The 17,709-nt window shown below is 32.4% G+C and overlaps 2 protein-coding genes across 2 annotated transcripts in view; one reads left to right on the forward strand and one right to left on the reverse strand.

Moving 5' to 3' along the window:
* Positions 1 to 14,775, forward strand: part of LOC119840721 (BAI1-associated protein 3) — a 49,282-nt gene extending 34,507 nt beyond the window's left edge. Inside the window, exons 15-24 of the mRNA XM_038367434.1 lie at positions 2,429 to 2,511; positions 3,332 to 3,395; positions 4,658 to 4,818; positions 6,072 to 6,162; positions 7,876 to 8,038; positions 9,102 to 9,327; positions 9,694 to 9,859; positions 10,629 to 10,788; positions 12,482 to 12,716; positions 14,523 to 14,775. Of these exons, the coding sequence (XP_038223362.1) occupies positions 2,429 to 2,511; positions 3,332 to 3,395; positions 4,658 to 4,818; positions 6,072 to 6,162; positions 7,876 to 8,038; positions 9,102 to 9,327; positions 9,694 to 9,859; positions 10,629 to 10,788; positions 12,482 to 12,716; positions 14,523 to 14,614 (1,441 nt within the window). The 3' untranslated portion in view covers positions 14,615 to 14,775. The remainder of the gene's footprint in view (positions 1 to 2,428; positions 2,512 to 3,331; positions 3,396 to 4,657; positions 4,819 to 6,071; positions 6,163 to 7,875; positions 8,039 to 9,101; positions 9,328 to 9,693; positions 9,860 to 10,628; positions 10,789 to 12,481; positions 12,717 to 14,522) is intronic.
* On the reverse strand, positions 203 to 970 carry LOC119840719. Its single transcript, XM_038367433.1, has one exon. The coding sequence runs from the start codon at positions 901 to 903 to the stop codon at positions 340 to 342; it is 564 nt and encodes a 187-aa protein (XP_038223361.1). The 5' UTR covers positions 904 to 970; the 3' UTR covers positions 203 to 339.
* Positions 14,776 to 17,709: the final 2,934 nt, after the last annotated feature.

The following is a 17,709-nucleotide window of genomic DNA, read 5'->3' on the forward strand; positions in this document are numbered from 1 at the left end:
CAAATCTGCTATGCTTTTGTTTTTGAAGGTAGAGCTAAAACCTATTTTGATGGCACTTAATAAAGGTTATTTTGATGACCAACAAGAGTTTTATAAAATATCGACATTGTATAATAGACGCTTATTTATACACTTCAATTTAATTATTCTTGCATTAAAAATTGCACCAATTTAATAAAGTTGCAGAAATAAAAGAAAGAAATTTTATTTACAAACGCATTTATTGATTTTATAAAGAGACTTTATGTACACATTTTAATTTTATTGTATCACGTTTGCTCAAGTTGCTGGTTAAAAAACATTTATTGCCCAGATGTATTTAGAAAGAGTTCACTTCCTTTACTTCTTGATGAATTGAGTGTAAGCGAAGGGTCCAGATGAGATGTAAGGAGTTGAGACTACAGCTGCAGCAGCCGGGTAGTTAGTGTAGCCAGGGTAGCTAGAGTAGGTAGATACTAATGGAGTAGAGTAGGAGGTTGGGGCGATGTAAGAGGCGGACGCGGCAATAAGGGGTGCGGAGCGCTTCTTGATCAAGTGAGCGGTGGAGTAGACAGGCGCGGAGTGCACGATCGGCGTGCCGTAGGTGGCGATGGGGGCGGCGCCGTATGTGGTAAACGGAGTGGAGTAGGTGCCCGCCAGGGGAGCGCCGAAACTAGAGTACGAGGTGGCCACAGGAGCAAGGAATCCAGGAGAACGCTTCTTAATGAGATGCGCGTAGCCGTAGTTGGGGTAAGCCACAGGTGAAGAGTATACGACGGGTGCTGGGTTGATGTAGCCGCTAGCTGTACTGTAAGTAGTCACTGCTGGAGCCACTCCAGTATACGCTACGTGGGGGCTCAATAGCAAGTCGGGTGAGGCGACAGCCACGGCAAGGAAGGCACAAGCAGCTACGAACTTGAACATCTTGGTATGTATTGTTGTTCGGTTTGGGAGCAACTGATGCCGACTTAGACTCGGTCTGCGTATTTATACAGTACATTTTTTAAGGGCGTATCGTTTCAAAAACCGGCTGCAATGCTGACCAGGAAGTTGATATTTACGCAGGCAAGGTTATACGAAAACTTAGGTTGTCTCCGTTTGTTTCAGGCTTGCTGTAAATAAAAGAACTAATTAAATGTCAACACAACATTAAGTGCTGCTGCTAACGTTCTTTTTAATGTGCGGTGCAGCTGATAAAAATATATCTACTAAAGAGCAAATTTGCAGTTGCTAGCAACAAGTGACATTTAACAACGTCCAAGCGGTTCTTATTTTTAAATAACACAAGAGTAAACAAAAAACGTGTATTGTAGTTGCCACATCATGATTTACTGTGTCTAGAGTATCCACTTGTATAAAATATTTGATAAAATCAAAGCCCCTCGTTAGCTTAGTACAATAAGTAAATAAGGACATTATTGAAATAATGCATAGAAATTTTTATAAATTAAGTTTACATGCTTACTTCCTTGCTTAGTGAATTGTGGTTCAGGCCCCCTTGCATGGCAATACCTTTAATGGACCTGTTTTATTAATACAAATATTATTGGTATATCAGCGGTACTCTAAACAAATAGTTATGATCGATATTTATTAGTTACTAATAAAATAATAAGTTAACAAGTTTATATCTATTTGAAACTAAGTCTGCCCCGCTCCTCCCATGCGACGAGTTTTATCTCCTTAAGAACCGTGCTTTTGCCGAATTTATCGAGCCTTTTAAATAGATCAATGTCTTTTGTTCTTTACGAAAATTAATTCTTTAATAATATACATATGTTGTAGGTTATTAAAGGAATTGTATTAATTGTATGAACTGGTACACACCAGTCTTTCGGATTTTATCATAATATTAAAGAATATTGTACTGCGAAATAAATCTCTATTGTGATTAGTTTTAACACTTCTTGTAGGTATTTTTTATCAGTCGCATTGCAGCTCAGTCATACCACACTTTCCTGCATAAGTCTATTCAGCCGATGCAATCCTGTTTAATTAAATCATCTAATCCTGTGCATTTTTCAACTAGGACTAAGTTAAATTTGTAATAGAACTTAGGACGTTTAGTTTTATTTAAATACTTTATTGTATTATTAATGTGAACGTTAACCTAACATTCACTTTAATAATACAATAAAGTTTACAAGTTTCTTGTCTTAATTAGATATATTATTTCTACATACTTTCATACTGATAAATAAAACAAATCCAATGAGAATAACGATCTCTTTAATTAACATATCTTTAGGTATAATCTTATGTAACCTGACAAGAACGTTAATAATTGATTAGGCATCTCATGATTCATTCATCCACGTTCCTCCCACGTGCAAAATATTAGCCTCCAACTGTTACACTAATGCTGGTATTATACTTACACTTAAAAGTCAAGGTCTTTTGTTAAAAGCGTATTGTACACATGTGTGACAAAGTTATTACGTGCTGTCAGATGGTTCGAACCGCTGATCGATCGATGGCTGGCGGTCACTAAAACTATGGCGCTGCAAAGAGTTCGAGCAGCTGTTGAACTTGGTGAGTATATATACACGGATTCATGTTAAATGTTGCAACTAACAAACTATTTTTAAGGTCTTGTATAAATTTAAAGTGTCATGCTAATAAGAGTCCAAAATAATTAATTTATGAAAGAAACAGAAAACGTCAATTACAAATCACGTGTTTAAATTTTCCTTCAATATAAGTAATAAACAGTAAGCAACACATACATCATTCATCAGAATTAAATGACATACATATATTAATAAACACATTTGTGTTTATTAGTATGCATATATATAATATATGTATTTCGTGCACTGACATAGAGTAAAAAAAATATCGTAAACGTCCAGTAAAAACAAATGCGAAAGACAGGGAAAAAAGCAAGAATATTTGAAGAAAATTACGGCGCGGATAACGAACAAAAAGAAGTGTTTTCCGAAATGAAAGGGCATACCTAATTGTTGTGGGGGCAAAAGGGGAAAGTTCACACCCCACGATAGGGCACCCATTTAGATAAGCATCGGATTCTAAACGGTAGCGTAACACGAAAGCTTTTATTAGTGGGACAAATAAAAGATTGCCGTGAAATGTTTTAATGATATCTTTGATACAAATTATCTACAAATTTATATAATTACGTAGCTAGGTAAAATCAACTTCGTTAAAGTTTTAATGGTTAAAATATACTTTATTCAAGAACAGAAGGAACAATAACCAGACAAAAATTACTGAGTGGTAGTCTGTATATAACCTTTTTTTTAATTCTGTATAGCAAGATAATTTATTGTAAGAAAAATAATAGGGACTACACACTATTCAAACGTGACTAATAATTTCTTATAATTGCTAGATCGGCCCGTAGACGGAGAACATATCGTAAAACATAGCACATCTTCAGTCGATACGGTGGCTTGGTAAGTACCGACTACAAACATTCATATCTGAACTTTTTACACATTGTTGATTAGTAGATATTTATGTACAATCATTTCTGCTGGGTGCGAATTTAATTAACTAAAATGGGTATATAATTAATTATGAAAAAAAGGTGCGATTGAAACAAGTATCACTTTAAGTTGTCAGAAGGTAGCTTATGTGTTTTAATCATTTTTTTGCGCAAGCTTGTTTTAAAGGTATTTGCATGCTCCAGTTTGGGATGCCTGTACCTCCACCGGTTTTAACATTAAACTGGTATACTGCCTTAGTGAGACATAAGTGTAGATATATATAATTTTTTGTACACAATCAACTTTGAAGTAACACATATTTTTGCTTCTAACTATTGTCAATGATTATATTGTTTAGTATCTGTAACTGTATTTTTTATGTCGACTGTTAGATATGTAAATATCATAAATAAATTATAGCTTTAGTTATTTTCTCAATCGTCTAATTTTATGGTTGCAAAGATGTCAGATCTGGATATATATTACTATAATATAAAATACTATTTCTAAAACGGGAATATATCTGTAGCAAATTTAAATCCAAATTTCAAGCAGCTAGTGAACCCTACATTATATTGAACGGGTGCAGGTGCGCGCCCCTTATAACTTATAAACCATCAGGCACTTTTATATCTTCAATAACCCATTGTGATGTTCGGTGTTATTTTATTACTTCTCGAATTAAATTCCGCTTTATATCTTCATAATATTATATCGAGACCATTTTGTGTGGTTTTATGTTTTATGCTTTTAAATAATTAAAATGAAGTAATAAAAACAGTGATCACTTCACAGTTTTCACTTTAATAATTCATAAATTTGTACATTTATTACATTAACATAGGTATGAACTTAGGCCGTGCTGCCGCAAAAAGACAAATAGCCGAAAATTAAAAAAAAATAAAATAAACACTCGTTTCATTTAATCTCTGTTCGAAAAAACGTAGTCATCGTGAATATAAAAGAAAGCTTTATCTCTCTCGATATTACACATTTTTATAGAATTTAAAATTGCTAGAAGAATTTTTGTTCAGTGTTTTTGAAAACCTAAGTTCTCATATTAGTCCTAACTTTAACCTAAGTCTAAGATGAAAAGAATATACAAGATAACCTAGATTTTTGAATCTCGTATCTAAATCAATTCTCAAGCAACTAATAGACTCGTATTAAAATAATACCTATTAAAAATAGCATTCAATTGCATTTATTTATCGGTTAAATATTTCTAGTCTGTACCATATGAGGCTTGTATGGCGAGCAATAGGCGGAGCTGAAGAAGGAACCATAGGAGGAAGTGTTAGACTGTTAGAAGCGGCCTGTGCGACAGCCTTACATTATGCCGACTTGGTGCATGGGGCACTTGCTGATCAGGGATATTATGAAAACCATGGTAGGTACACATTTTAATTTTACTAATTTACAATTTTTACACTATGAAAATAAAACAAAAAAAAAATAGTATTCTGCTTATAAATTAAATAATTACTCAATACTTTTCGTTTTGAAATAGAACCCATGCTTGATGTCAATCTTTGACTGTCTTTCTATCTCCATGAATAATTAATTCACAGTGATTTGCCAAGTTTTACAATTTAGCAGTGAAAATATGCTATATTGTTATATTCTACTATTCTAGTGGTATATTTATCTGTTCTGGTTAAAAATAATACATAAGACATTCATATCATAATTTAACACGCGTAATTATTATTCATCTAATATTTTAATTTAACAATTTACCGTACGAGTAGTCAACAAACTATATACTTAAGAAAATAAATGGTTATTTGCTTAACAAATAATAAACATTAATTGCATGCCGCTATAAAATATGATATCATAGTATATAAATAACGTTCTGCTAAGTTAATACACTTCGTTTAATTTGATATGAAAATTTCAGCGCTTCATAATTCGTATAATTTTGCCTCAGAGCACTAACGACTCGAGCTCTCGAGCCGCGTCGTTTTCTCTGACATATTTACGCTCATTTTACCTACTTACCTGACGCGTGTTTCAACAAGCCTTTTAAGTGCTCATCTCCAGTGGCCCTAGCACAAAAGCCCGGTTACGCTATAGAAACCCTACTGGACTAACAGCAACCTTACACAAAAATGGCCTGAGCATATCGCTGAGATCACCCACCGTTTACGTCTCGCTTGTTAACTTGAAGAAATTCTATCAACAATGCAAAATATACACTAACAGAGTAAAATCGTTAAATAAAAGGATCATTTTATAACAATATACATCAAAATGTCATCCCGGAAAACATGCCTATCTAGAATATTAAAAAAAATAGCATAAATGAAAAAATACATGCGTAGTTTTGGTCTCGGTTCTGCATCATTTTAGGTGTCACGAAATGAATATACCTGCTTTTCTTACCGATAAAAATGTGGTACCTAAATAAAAAAAATACATTCAAACCTTTGTCGTAAAATAGATCGCAATTTGACCCACAGTTCACGTACCAAATGAAAGTACCCACGTTTTCATTACACATACTGTCGGTGTCGTAAACTGATCATAGCGAAATTCGATTTTACCTTATGTGTAAACTGTTTTGCTAATAAACATTACAAACGAGAGTTTTATCCCCTGCATTTTATGCAGTTAAATATAAATTTAGCGAACTTTCAGGACAGAATAAAACAACAGAGGAGATATGCACAATCGTGAATAACTTGGAGTACGTGCGTCGCTCGCTTTCCGAGTACGACGATGAACACATGTAAGTATGAATTAATCTCTGAACTGTGATGATTATACTAGGGTAATACCACAAAAACATCAATACTATACTAGATAATAACAAATGATGTGTTCAAGAACGGAACGAACAAAACGGAACGGAAGAAAAATTATTATTTATCTTCTTAACGCCGTTTTAAAAAAATCAAATCTGTAGTATAATAATACTATCTTTTTAATTAATCTTTTCAATATAAAAGCGATAATGATGTACGTTATCGTGTGCGATGTAAAGCAAATTGCATAAACCATATCGTAATATATTGATCTAGTGTGGTCTGCAAATTATTATTATAAAACTGTTTTATACATCTTCAATTAATATTTGAAATGAAGTACCTAAATCCCTAATTAGTTTCATGTTATTCATTACCTCATATCTACAAATTTATATGATACCAAGTCATGTCAATGTTAAATAGTATCTTCAATTTAACCAAACTGAAATTGGTATTGAAACTAATCAGGCACGACTTTAAATAATATAAATAAATATAAACTAAAATGCGAATGAGACATCATTCGCAATCATATAGTAAGTTAGTAATTATGTATTAGTTAATAATACCGAAAACTCAACAACGCGCTTTTCTTATAATTTCTTAACCACGTGTGACATTATTACTTAATAGATTGATTATTTTTACAGATTCGAAGATATATAATATCTACACGAGAATCTGGTTCATATCTTTGCTACACATATGTTTATCATCATTTCCTTTTTACTGTTTGTACTAATAGAAAATAAGCTAGTGCGTACCTAAGATATTGCGATAAGATGATATCACTCTAATCCGTGCAGGTAATTAATGTTATGATATCAACATCCTTTGATATGTTTTCTAATAATAATCAATGAAATATATAACGATGTAAAAATCCTCAAGTAATATCCGTAGGTACATTAATTTTAATGTACTATCGAACATAAAGATGCTTTTCGCTTTATGTACCAAAAGTACCTAAAATATCGAAGAGTTTCTTAAGCGTGTGGTTTATACCTCGCAGCGTTACTAAGCTTTTGAATATAAAGCATCTTATTGTTGTACATATTGTATAAACACTGTACATAATATACGAGTGTACTAACACTTCTGCTTTTCTACAAAGTTTAAGTTAATTACAACAAGTTATGAATTCAACGATTAAGTTTTAGCCGAGATTTTCGTAACGTACACTGTTTGCATAAAACACTTTTAGGTAAGTTACCTACCCTTGGCATGTGGCATAATTTAAACAACAATTCGTCTGAAAGTAATTACTACATCTTATGTTCGTAAATACGTGTACGCCCTATGTTATGCCCTATGTTATGTTAGTAGAATTCCTCAGCACGAGCGCTAGAAACAAAAAAAACACAAAGAGAGAAAAATGTAAGCCAAACATAGATTTAACTTATTTGATAAGAATCCATGTGCTAATCGTGAAATAAATTTGAATTAGAGCTACGAACGTTATAAATATATTGATGATACTTTTATGAATCAATTTATTATTCCCATTAAATAATCTTTTAATAGATTCTAAGGAGGTTCTTTTAGCATTGAATCTTGTAGAGTATATATAACAATACCTTCATGTGTTATCATACTTGCGTTCATCATTTTAATATAACCCACTTTTATATATTATTATATTTTACATTGCTTTATATTTTTTTTATACCATTTACGTATTCATACCCTGGTAGTGCCAACGACGAAAACTCACGTCAGCTAGTACGCGGCGCGCTTGGCACGCTGGAGTGTCGCTCGATGCGCGCGGCGGTGCCGCTGGCGGTAAGAGCGCGGCCGCCACTGCGCAAGGCGGTTTTCCACCTCGCCTGGTCTCCGGACTCTCTGCCCACACAGCAGGTAAGGAAACGATGATTCTCAGAAGGTTGCGCATATATCATATCACATGGAGTTACCACTGACATGAAAAATGTTATACATCCTATGAAAAAAGGACGAACCTCGACTGGACACTCGGTTTAAAATTGATATTTTATTTAATTCAATAAAGTTTCATCAAGAGGTAACGATACAAAATATAGAGTATAATAAAATATCTTGTTTAATCTGCATATTTCACAGAATTTTTGTGTGAAGCGTTTAAATTATAATTATTTATAATTATTAGTATTGTCGGATATACGCATGCAACAGAAATAATCGAGTACTGGGAAAACAAAAAAGGCTTATAAAATGACTAAGTTTTAACAAATACTTTAGTGTGAACATTACGAATCAATATATACCACCAATGAAAAGCAACACCATACATGACCAGCTACATTGTCAGTATTTTTATAATAATAATTGAAAACAAAAAATAATTCTATAAACAATCCATTAACAATCCTCGTTGAGTCATATAAAATAAACATAATCCATATCAAAACAAAATAATATTAGTATCTTTCTTAAGCCATGATAAGTGCAATCATCGTAATTATTATCCAAACACATACAACTTATAGTTTATATACTACATTCTGCTTGCAGCTCGCAATTTCGAAGCTTAAATTATTATGAAGTCGAAGGAGTTTTATGAAGTCTAAAGGCTTGCTCTATGAGAGACTTTATCTTACACTGTACAAAGTAATAGTACTTTACGAACTAATTTTGTTATGACAGTGCAGCAATTTGTTCCACTTTGGACTTTGTTCAGCTTCACACAGATGTATTGCATTTAATACGTGCCTTTTAAGCACAATTCGAATTCATGTGCCCTATTCTCGTAGTTCTGAAGCGGTAATTTAACTTTTTCCAAAGTTGTCACAATTTTTAATGAGTTTTTCACAATGCTTTATGTGTGGGAAAGCCACAGAATAATACAATTTTTATTTGCTACACTTTAAACTTGTTATAATAGGATTGATTTATTAATTCTTTACAATACAAAACTCGATTACAATTTTATTTTTAAATTTAGGCGATAACGCCACTCCTGGAGTTCTTGGATCAACATTTATCGTCTCTGAATACATGGCTGTTGCCCCGAGCTTTTACAAGATCATTAGCGGCCTGTTGGAATGCTGTATTAAAGGAAGTTTCAAACCAAGCGGACTCCGGCGGTGCCGAAAAACCAAGAGTATATCATCATAGACTCAAAGAAGCACTCGATCTTTTGGCCGAATTCTTCCACGCCGAAGGAAAAGGTACAATAATTCTGAATTAAGGTCAACTTAGTCTAATCTGTATGCGAAATAATTGCGATGTTTATCGGAGAGTTGGCCAACTTCCAACTACAACTACAAATAAGGGTGAATCCCGAGTGTCGAGTCACGAATAGAATTTCATTATACTCGACAAAACATCACACAGCTTGATCACTTATACAAGCGAAATTTATTCAGACTTTTAGCAACAAAATGAAAACTGTGCATAGAAGTGTAAAATGGAATTAAATTTTATAGTTCTAGATCATAAATGAAAGCATTTCTCTGAATGTGATTAAGATATAAGTATTTTTAACTGTAAATTTAATCCATGTTATATCTATTTCAATTTTATGTTATTGTTAGGTCTTCCAATGTCAGAAGTGCACAACACAGAATGGAAACGTCTTGAACAAAGGATGCAATATCACCAGGCTCCGACTGAGGAACTGCTGGAGTTGTGGCTGGAAGACCGTCTAGCCGAACAAGCTCGTACTCCCATGCCGTCACCATATGGATCTATTTTAATACGGTAAGACGAAAATATTTCTAGTAAACTGGATTTTTATAAAAATCTAATTATTTAAACGTTTGTTTTAATTCTTTTTTTTTTTTCATTTGACAGATAGAGATTGAGATTTGACAGATTGAGATTTGATTTTTTTTTTACTTTGCACATCTAAAACAATTATATATGGCGTGCACCGAGACAGGCGTTTTGGTATATATGGACTAGACACTTCTCAAACAATAAAAAAGTATTACATTTTTTACTACAAAGAGATCCCAATTTAATAAAATTTGAAACATTTTAATACTGAACAATGGAGCTTACAATCCGCCGGATTATACGACGAGCGCTCAGCGCAGACAAATAGCAATTGACGTTAAAGTTAAAAGCTTTTAGTGGAATCACGAACGACATGTAACAAGTACAGTAATAAAACAAACAAGATCATTTTCCTTTTTGCTCAATGTTCACTTTAATTATCTGTCCTTTGAACATTTTTTTATTTTTTTAGGGTACCAACTGTTACACGAAATATGAACAATTTGTATTATATTGTACAATTTTGATAATATTAAACAAGTTTAAGCTGGTGGTGGTAACTATCATTTTAGTCAATCGTGGTATTTAGTTTTTTTCTCGAATAATGAAATCAATCTGCGACATATGAAACGTACAAGCCCTCCTTTATGAAAGGGTGTATGAATAACTATCACCCGTGTTATTTCAGATTTCCTCTAATCGTTCAAAAACCATAAGGTTCGTAAACGTGATCGACCCCACTTTGTTGCAGGGTGTACTTCAATCACGACTCGCTATGCGTAGAGATACTGTCAGCACGTGACGTGATCCCGCTCGACCCGAACGGATTAAGCGACCCCTTCGTTGTGATCGAACTTCTGCCCAAGAGACTCTTCCCGAAAACACATGAACAAACCACTAATGTACAAAAGGTAAGTGCTAGTTTTCTCGGTGACATATAGAGTGTAAAAGACTGGAGTAAAGATAGCAATAATTAACATGTGTATACATTGATATTCATACTGTATGTATGTGCTGATTTACTAATAATTTTTAGAATTACCGTTTCAAACTAAGCGACGTAGAATTTTTGAATATTGATTCATAGATATATATGTTTCACTGTGAGATTGTATAAACCGTTAGATTTTAGATTTTGATTGTAAAGACCGAAGAAGAGACATACTAATAGAGATTCTTTCGTATTTATGATAATAGTGAGGATAGATAGATAAAATTTATGTAAAACTTAGTTTTATCTTTCTTGCAGGCGGAAAATATATGCACAAACATATATTCCTTACTCAAGTTCACAGTAATTCTTGTTACAGTATGTAATTACCATATAGTTGAAAGCATAACTTCCCTTATTAAAACACACCAAACTGCGAATGAAATTTTAAATGCATTAAAGTAGACTGGATATAAAAATATTTGAGACAATATTATATCATACTAAAAACACAGTAACTAGGCCATTTCTGTATATTAAAAGAAGTGATTGCTATGCAATATTGATATGTTATAGATCCCAAGACAATTATATTTATTTTTTCTTTTTGTCTGTTTGTATGTTCGCCAATCTCGGAAAAACCATTGGACAGATATTGACAAAATTTTATATGGTGATAGGACAATATTAGGTTTAACCTAGGCTAATATTCTCTAGAGGAGCTTGAAATAAAATCACAAATAAAGCAAAAGCACCTCCATAATAAGGTTATTCTTGAAATGAATATTAACGGCAATAGTGCCACAGGAAATAAAAGACACTTCTCTTTAGGAATAAACATTTATTTCAATTAACATTGATGCCCTCTTTTGATTCTATTTCGGCCTCTTATGTTCCCCATATTTTTCCTGATAATATATTTATAGCTTTGCCCGCGTAGTGAAGAAAAACTCGCATAGTTCGCAATATTTTCGGGATTAAACTTATCCTATAAGCTTTCCTCTCTCCTGGCCTGGCTTGGCCACAAGCTATCTTGATACTAAATTTCATCTAAATCGATTCTTTGGTTGATAAGAGCAGTGAAGATAAGGCGTACAGATAGACAGATGGAAATACTAGGTTACTTTAGCATTCATAATATTAGTAGTAGGCACAGGGATAGTAGGCAAGATATTGAACAACTTAAAAAAAAACGGATATATTCTTTAAAGGATTTTTTAATTAAAACAAATTGCACCAATTGTAGATATATAAGTAAACATCTAACAGGTATAAATAGGCTTCTCGCAAGAAAAGCTCTCAGCTCTCTAAGGTCCATCTAGGTACGACAGCTACTGAATTTCAATTCTGCATCTACAATATACATTTCAATGAGCTCTTGAGTTGACAAGCACCTACTTTATAGTTTATAGTATATGATTTCGATTTCTATTCAAATCTTCTAATTTTGCCATAAACTTTTGTGAAAGCTTTCTTCAATGGAAACCTTCCTCTTTGTCCTACGCATAAATCAAGTGTGTCAGTATAAAAAAAAAAAACCTCATACATAATATTTTGTTGCGAAACTTGTGGTAGATATTATATCTAGTTTGTAGAAGAACTAAGAAACTTGAAATCTATTTTAAAAATTAAAAAAAAACATTTCAAGTTTTAACACCATTGTTTACCAACAGAAAACACTAAACCCAGTGTGGGACGAGTGTTTCGAGTTCAGCGTGTCGTTGGAATCCTGTCGCTCGCCGCAAGCGACGCTCGCGCTGTCCGTGTGGGACCGCGACGTACTAACAGCGGACGATTTCGCGGGTGAAGCGTTCGTGCCGCTCGCTCGCGCACCCGGCGTGCATTCGCACGCGCCGCCCGATCCACTGCGCCCCGTCGAGCTGCCGCTCATGCAGCTGCACGATCGAGGTGAGTGTGGCTCGCCGAAGATATGTACAACTTGGTCATATTAGCTCGACGCTTGGCATTGATGAGGTCTTTATGACGCTCAATACAATTGCTGGGTGAGCTTTAGGAATGCGGGGGGAGAGGGACGGACCCACGCATTACGGAGATGCGTCTAGTTAATGTTACCGTGTTGTAGCTATTCTGTGGCACAAGTATATAGCTAGATATCACTACACGATCGAAGTGAGATGCGACAGTTGGAGCAAGAGTATGCTCTCTATGCCGCAGTTGTGTATCTCTGTTTCCATGTGTGTGTTGCAAAAACTAGCGGACTTATAATACTAGAAGTTACTATAATAATGTGTTTTTTTAAACACCGATACTTGATAGAAAAAACGATAGACGAACACTATTTCCATTTACTACTTACCATTTTAAAAATATTAGAACGCGGCGAACTATAATAGCTTCTCAGCTATGCATGTTTCATTTATTACCAGATTGTGTTTATATTAAGTATTATTATATAATTTTATCTTGTTTGGTGCTCAATCAATACTAAACATGGAAATCAGAATATAAAAACAAACATATTTCTCGTTTAAAAAGTTACACATCAATAATTTCAGCTCTACGTGCAAAATTAACCTTTAGCTATCTTTTTTCTATTTCATAGCTGCAACTACGTATATATTTTTGAAAATATTTGCGAAGTAAATTTGTTACATTGTTTTTATCATTGTTAATCTATCTAATGGTTGTATTTTCACTGTTAGATTGACATTCCAGACGTAAACGTGCTTTCGTATTTCGCATACAATTAAATAATATCAAAACGGACTAAATGCTGTAATTCTGTATACTCTGTGGGTCACTTGACATGTGTGTGTTGTGCACACAATTTGTCAAGTGATAAAGTTGCATTCAAAAACTTTCCACTGTTATTGCGCTCCTTTAACGATATGTCTGATTTGATTATATGATATCGATTTGAATCTTGATTTTACAATATTTTTGTTGGGATATTACTAAGTGACCTGTCTTTATGTATCATTTCTTTATAAATGTTAACCTTAGGTATGTGAAATATTGCAATAAATTACGTTATTTTATTTGTAAAGATACAGCTTTCAGACACACAGTTGTATTCGCGTAGCACTCTGAACAATCGGTATACAGCATAGCTTACTATTTGTCCGTTTTTTTTTCTTTTAATTTGGGTTAGTAGTGTTTGTTCAAAATATGAACAAATATTTAAAAAATATTTTAAATATTTGTTCATACAAGATTTAATTTTGACTTTTTTGTATTTGTTGTAAGATAAACATCGGCAAACTGATTCGAAATTAAAATTATTTAAAATGAAAGATACTGCTTTCGATAAAAGAAAATTAATTATAATGTAATTAATTTATGATATCAGTTACGGCCGATTCAGATCAATATACCTATAATTTGCTAAGTTTGTATAAACTTTATATTTCCTATATTTTTTCTTACAATTGCTGTAATTGTAATAAAAAATAAGGAGAGGGCAAGTATTTTAGAGAACTGAATAAATATTTCTAGAAGCCTCATCGACATTTTATAAATCAATTTCATTTCGCATAGAAAGCATTTATTGAAAAACTACTGCGTCCACCACCAATATGTCGATATACTCAAAATAGAAATGTTATGTGCGCACGTACGTGTGACACGGTTAGACATCTTATTCAACCCTACTCCCCATCCTTCAGCGCTTTCACGGTTATTTCGGAAACACGTTCCAGTGGATGTCAAAGAAAACTTATACAATCGAAAGTTCACATGATGTTTATATTTCAGGCCATCCAATCTTACAAATACTGGAATCGCGAACAACGGATAAATTGGCTTTGGATTTCGTGAAAAAACAAAAGCTACGATTCGCGGAATAAAATACACTTTTTCCTTATCACACAGTTATTTTACTATATATGTCTATGTTAAACTGTTCTTTGATTTATGTTTTGTTTGTGCACAACGTCCATTCAAACATTTCGACAATATATTTAAAATATATTTTAAAGAAGTTTGTCTTTTACACTATATATTAAGTACTCGCTAAGATTAAAATTTTATCAGTATTAGTATATTTATATATTTGTATGTGTACTAAAGACTGTGTAATCCTTCTATTTATGAGAGAATATTATGCGTATTATGTGGTTTTCAAAATTTATATACTTGTGTATAGCCTGCACTCTCGGAGCTTATGTCCCTAGTTGTTAGATTCTTAGAAACTCCCGACCAAGTACTTTAAGACTTGTTGTTAACTATTATTTTTGTAGTTTACCCGTAAATGCATGTAAGGCGCAAACGTAACAATGGTGTAAGATTTTAAATTATTTAATCATCACGTAGATATTTAGTCTTACATTTTACTGGACCTTTCAAATAATAAGTACTTTTTTCAAAAACAACATAACTAAGCATATCTAGAACTACCCAAATCGTTTATTTTTCGCATTTATCGTATGTATTTAATTAATTTATGTTGTTTAAATTGTTACGCTGCGTCGAACCCACCGTAGTAATACACATTTCAATTCGAGCACGAAAACTATGAGCAAATTACGTTTTCTAAAAGACTGGCATCCTTACAAATTCACAGACTGCTTCTTCACTAATCCACAACTAAACTGAAATCCTTTGCACAGCTCTCAACCCACCTTTGTGCCGCGTTATCTAAGCTTTAAGATGAGCTTCAGCAGTCTCAAGATTTCCTATCATATCTTATTCTATACCTAGTCTTGACGACTGATTTTTCATTGTTAGTTTTAATCGATATTTGTATTATGGATATTCAATATTTTATAAATTGATGTGAAATTTTTAAGTGTATACAAGTGTATTAATAGAGATAAATTGTATTGATGTTTATAAATGGCTTAGTTAAATAAGTGGAACATATATAATATGTGTTATGTAGTACTATTTTCAATGTGGCTTGTTTTAAGATTATTCACGGTTGTAACTGTATAACGGATTGAATTTTGTGATTTTAAGTATAAATAATTTAACCTTAAATTTTTCTTCTGTTTGGTTTGCGGCTACATATTTGATAATTATGCTCATACAAAAAAAATTTCATTTTTATTTTACTGGCTACCTACTTGAAGCTTGAAAACGTTGCAGCTCAAAATATGCTCATGAAGCAAATACTAGATAATAATATGCAGATATTTTAAATACAGATATACAAGTGCAGAATATTTTTTTTTTAACCGTAATGCATCTATTGCATATAAAATATTTATCAATAGAAACAAGAGTCCTGCATAAAATGTTTTATAAAGATAAAAGCATTGAAATTCTAAAAATTAGCTTTTGATATTTGTATATTTTTGCATACCGTATCTAAATATTTGTCCAGTTTTGTATTTAGGTACCTTAAATTATAATATTCATATCCATTTCTTAAAGCATATCGCCGAGCTTATTGTTAGAAATATAATTTTATAAGAGATTTAAATTATTATTTTACCAAAAACATTTAAACTAAACCATACCAAAAGGTCAATTAAATATTAGGCTATATCTACTAAAAATCTTTTACATTATATAAAATATAAGTATATAATTATATTACAGAAATGTATTTTTCAGATTATTTACCTATTTTATTTTCTACAAAAATTATTTTTAAAGATAACAAATTATTAACTTAAATAATTATCAACAGTCGGTCCAGCCCGAGCTCCTTTCAGTTGCTTTTAAAGTTTGCTATTTTATATTTAAAAATAACTCTCGCACCTATAGAGTTCATTTATGAATAGTAATGGAACAAATCTTCATATTTCAACATTTAGATTGAAGTTCATAAAAGATATAACATGGATATTAACTACCCTTAACTATACCAGTATTTAAAAGTGCTTTTTTACTTGGTTAGTTAATATATTGCATTTTTCATGCCATTTTTAGATGCAACGCTTGAACAGCGGAACTGAATAGATGCGAGGGCAAATAAATTCCTTTAAAATGCAAAATAAATTAACTGTATAATTTTAACGGCAGAGATATATATTATGTAGAATATAAAATAGATACCGATACTAATGAATGTTGTTTGTGAAATTGCAAAAAATATAAATGTTGTGCTATGGTCTATAGGATGTTACAGACAAGTGGTTAACCGTGGCATACTATGCCTACTTCTGTAAATGTATTTTCCTGTAGATGAACAATATAATATCTGTATTCAATTGTAGTTGGTGTATAATAAATAAATGTTCTATAATCATTATGTTCCTAGCTTTTAAAGTATAGAGTAATATTTTTCTTCATTTGCTGTGGCCAATAAAGAACAATAAAGAAACAAATGTGTATTTTATTGACAGGGAAATACAGAACAATACGACATCAGTGCTATCGAAAAGCTTTTAAACGAAGGTAAGTATCCTTTTATGTTTTTACCTCCCAGCTACTGTTTGTGATATGGTATTCTGGTATGGCATTTTATATAACGGATAACTAAATGATGACTATGAAAAATTTTATATAAATTTATCTTTTATATACTTAGATTATTTCTTCACTATCTTAATATAATTTTCAAGTCAGGAAATGAACGATTTTAGTCTGAAGTGAGTCGTTATAATTTAACATTGTGGTCCGCAATCAATAGAATCTCAATAGAGCGTTCTCGTCGAGTTTGCTCGTTAGTGAGGCAATAATATTAGTTATCTGAAAACGTTGATACTACATTTATTGGTCTAACTACACTATTATTTTAATAACAATGAACTCAAGTTATCTCAACTGCTACATTTGGTACAGCTTCTACACAGTGAAATAGTAATCAAAGGATTTTTTTTCTCAACAAATATCTAATTTGTGGTTATTTTAAAGAGGTGTGTAATAAATGTTGAATTGATATTTATTTGATACAAGCGGTCCGCCCGACTTCAGCCGTGATACATAGCCTATAAAGTGCCGTGATACATAAATATAAAGATATCCAACTGTGAAAGTTCAGAAATTATTAAAA

The sequence above is a fragment of the Zerene cesonia genome, chromosome 7 (genome assembly GCF_012273895.1).
Source record: "Zerene cesonia ecotype Mississippi chromosome 7, Zerene_cesonia_1.1, whole genome shotgun sequence".
Taxonomy (NCBI): domain Eukaryota; kingdom Metazoa; phylum Arthropoda; class Insecta; order Lepidoptera; family Pieridae; genus Zerene; species Zerene cesonia.

What these genes read in the sequence shown, in the direction of transcription:
- LOC119840719 (XM_038367433.1), bottom strand. Translation starts at nt 903, where the DNA reads ATGTTCAAGTTCGTAGCTGCTTGTGCCTTCCTTGCCGTGGCTGTCGCC.